Source organism: Nicotiana tomentosiformis, chromosome 6 (assembly GCF_000390325.3).
Source record: "Nicotiana tomentosiformis chromosome 6, ASM39032v3, whole genome shotgun sequence".
Taxonomy (NCBI): Eukaryota; Viridiplantae; Streptophyta; class Magnoliopsida; order Solanales; family Solanaceae; genus Nicotiana; species Nicotiana tomentosiformis.
In genome coordinates this window covers 6,888,974-6,890,039 of record NC_090817.1, presented here as the reverse complement: position 1 = coordinate 6,890,039, position 1,066 = coordinate 6,888,974, and the positions used below count along the sequence as shown (strand labels likewise).

At 37.3% G+C, this 1,066-nt stretch overlaps 1 protein-coding gene across 1 annotated transcript; it reads right to left on the bottom strand.

The window, feature by feature from the left end:
* Positions 1 to 417: 417 nt before the first annotated feature.
* LOC108943840 (secreted RxLR effector protein 161-like) lies at positions 418 to 866 on the bottom strand. The gene is made up of 2 exons (XM_018768322.1): positions 610 to 866; positions 418 to 538 (listed from the first exon to the last, which is right to left on the bottom strand). The coding sequence occupies exons 1-2, from the start codon at positions 864 to 866 to the stop codon at positions 418 to 420; spliced, it is 378 nt and encodes a 125-aa protein (XP_018623838.1).
* Between the last annotated feature and the right edge of the window lie 200 nt (positions 867 to 1,066).

Here is a 1,066-nt window from a genome sequence, read left to right as displayed (position 1 = left end):
ACTTTTCCAAGCAAGTGTGGGAGTTGAATACAAGCATGAAGCTGAATCAAACACATTGTATCTAATTATCTACATCTAATTATGCCTTTTCTAGCCAATCACTGGGATTCAACTTAGTGGTAAGAGTTGATTAGACCTAGTTCTAGTCTATTCATTTCAATGTGATCCCTAATCATAGCTTTAGTAAAAATATCAGCAATTTGATCTTCAGCTTTACAAATGTTAATTGAGATATTCCCCTTTTCAACATTGTCTTTGAGAAAGTGATTTCTAATGTCAATGTGCTTGGTTCTTTTGTGCTGACATGGATTTTTAGCAATGTTTATGGAATTGGTGTTATAAAAAAAGAATGGAAACACAATCAACAAATATACCATAGTCCCTTAGTTGTTGTCTTATCCATAGCAACTGAGTACATCAGAATGCTACTGCCACATATTCAGCCTCAGTTGTAGATAAGGCCACTGAGTTTTGCTTCTTGATTCCCCAAGACACAAGACAAGAACCTAGAAAATGGGCTATTCCTGAAGTGCTTCTCCTGACAACATGAAAACCTGCATAGTCAGCATTAGCATAACCAACTAGATAAAGCTATACCCTCTTGGATACCATAGATAGAGGTCAGGGGTCCCCTTGAGATATCTTATTATCCTTTTGACAGCCTTCAGGTGAGATTCTCTTGGATTTGCCTGAAATCTCGTACATAACCCCACACTGAATGTTATATCAGGTCTGCTTGCTGTGAGGTACAACTGTGACCCAATCATTTCTCTATATAGTTTTTGTTCCACACTTTTCACTTCTTCATCAAGGTCCAGCTTTGTTGCAGTTGCAATGCGAGTGTTAATGGACTTAGAGGAGTCCATGTTGAACTTCTTCAGTAGTTTTTTGATATATTTCTACTGATGTATCATGGTTCCAATCTGGCTTTGTTCCTTGTGATATTTTTTTATTCATCCATCTTGTTTCTGAACACCCATCTGGTATCTATGACAGTTCTGTTCTTGGGTTTCTGTACCAAGTGCCAGACCTTGCTTATTTGAAACTGATTTAGCTCATCTTGTAT

What these genes read in the sequence shown, in the direction of transcription:
- LOC108943840 (XM_018768322.1), bottom strand. Translation starts at nt 866, where the DNA reads ATGGACTCCTCTAAGTCCATTAACACTCGCATTGCAACTGCAACAAAG. An exon ending in ACCCCTGACCTCTATCTATG is followed by an intron (nt 539 to 609) that starts GTATCCAAGAGG and finishes TCATGTTGTCAG; the next exon opens with GAGAAGCACTTCAGGAATAG.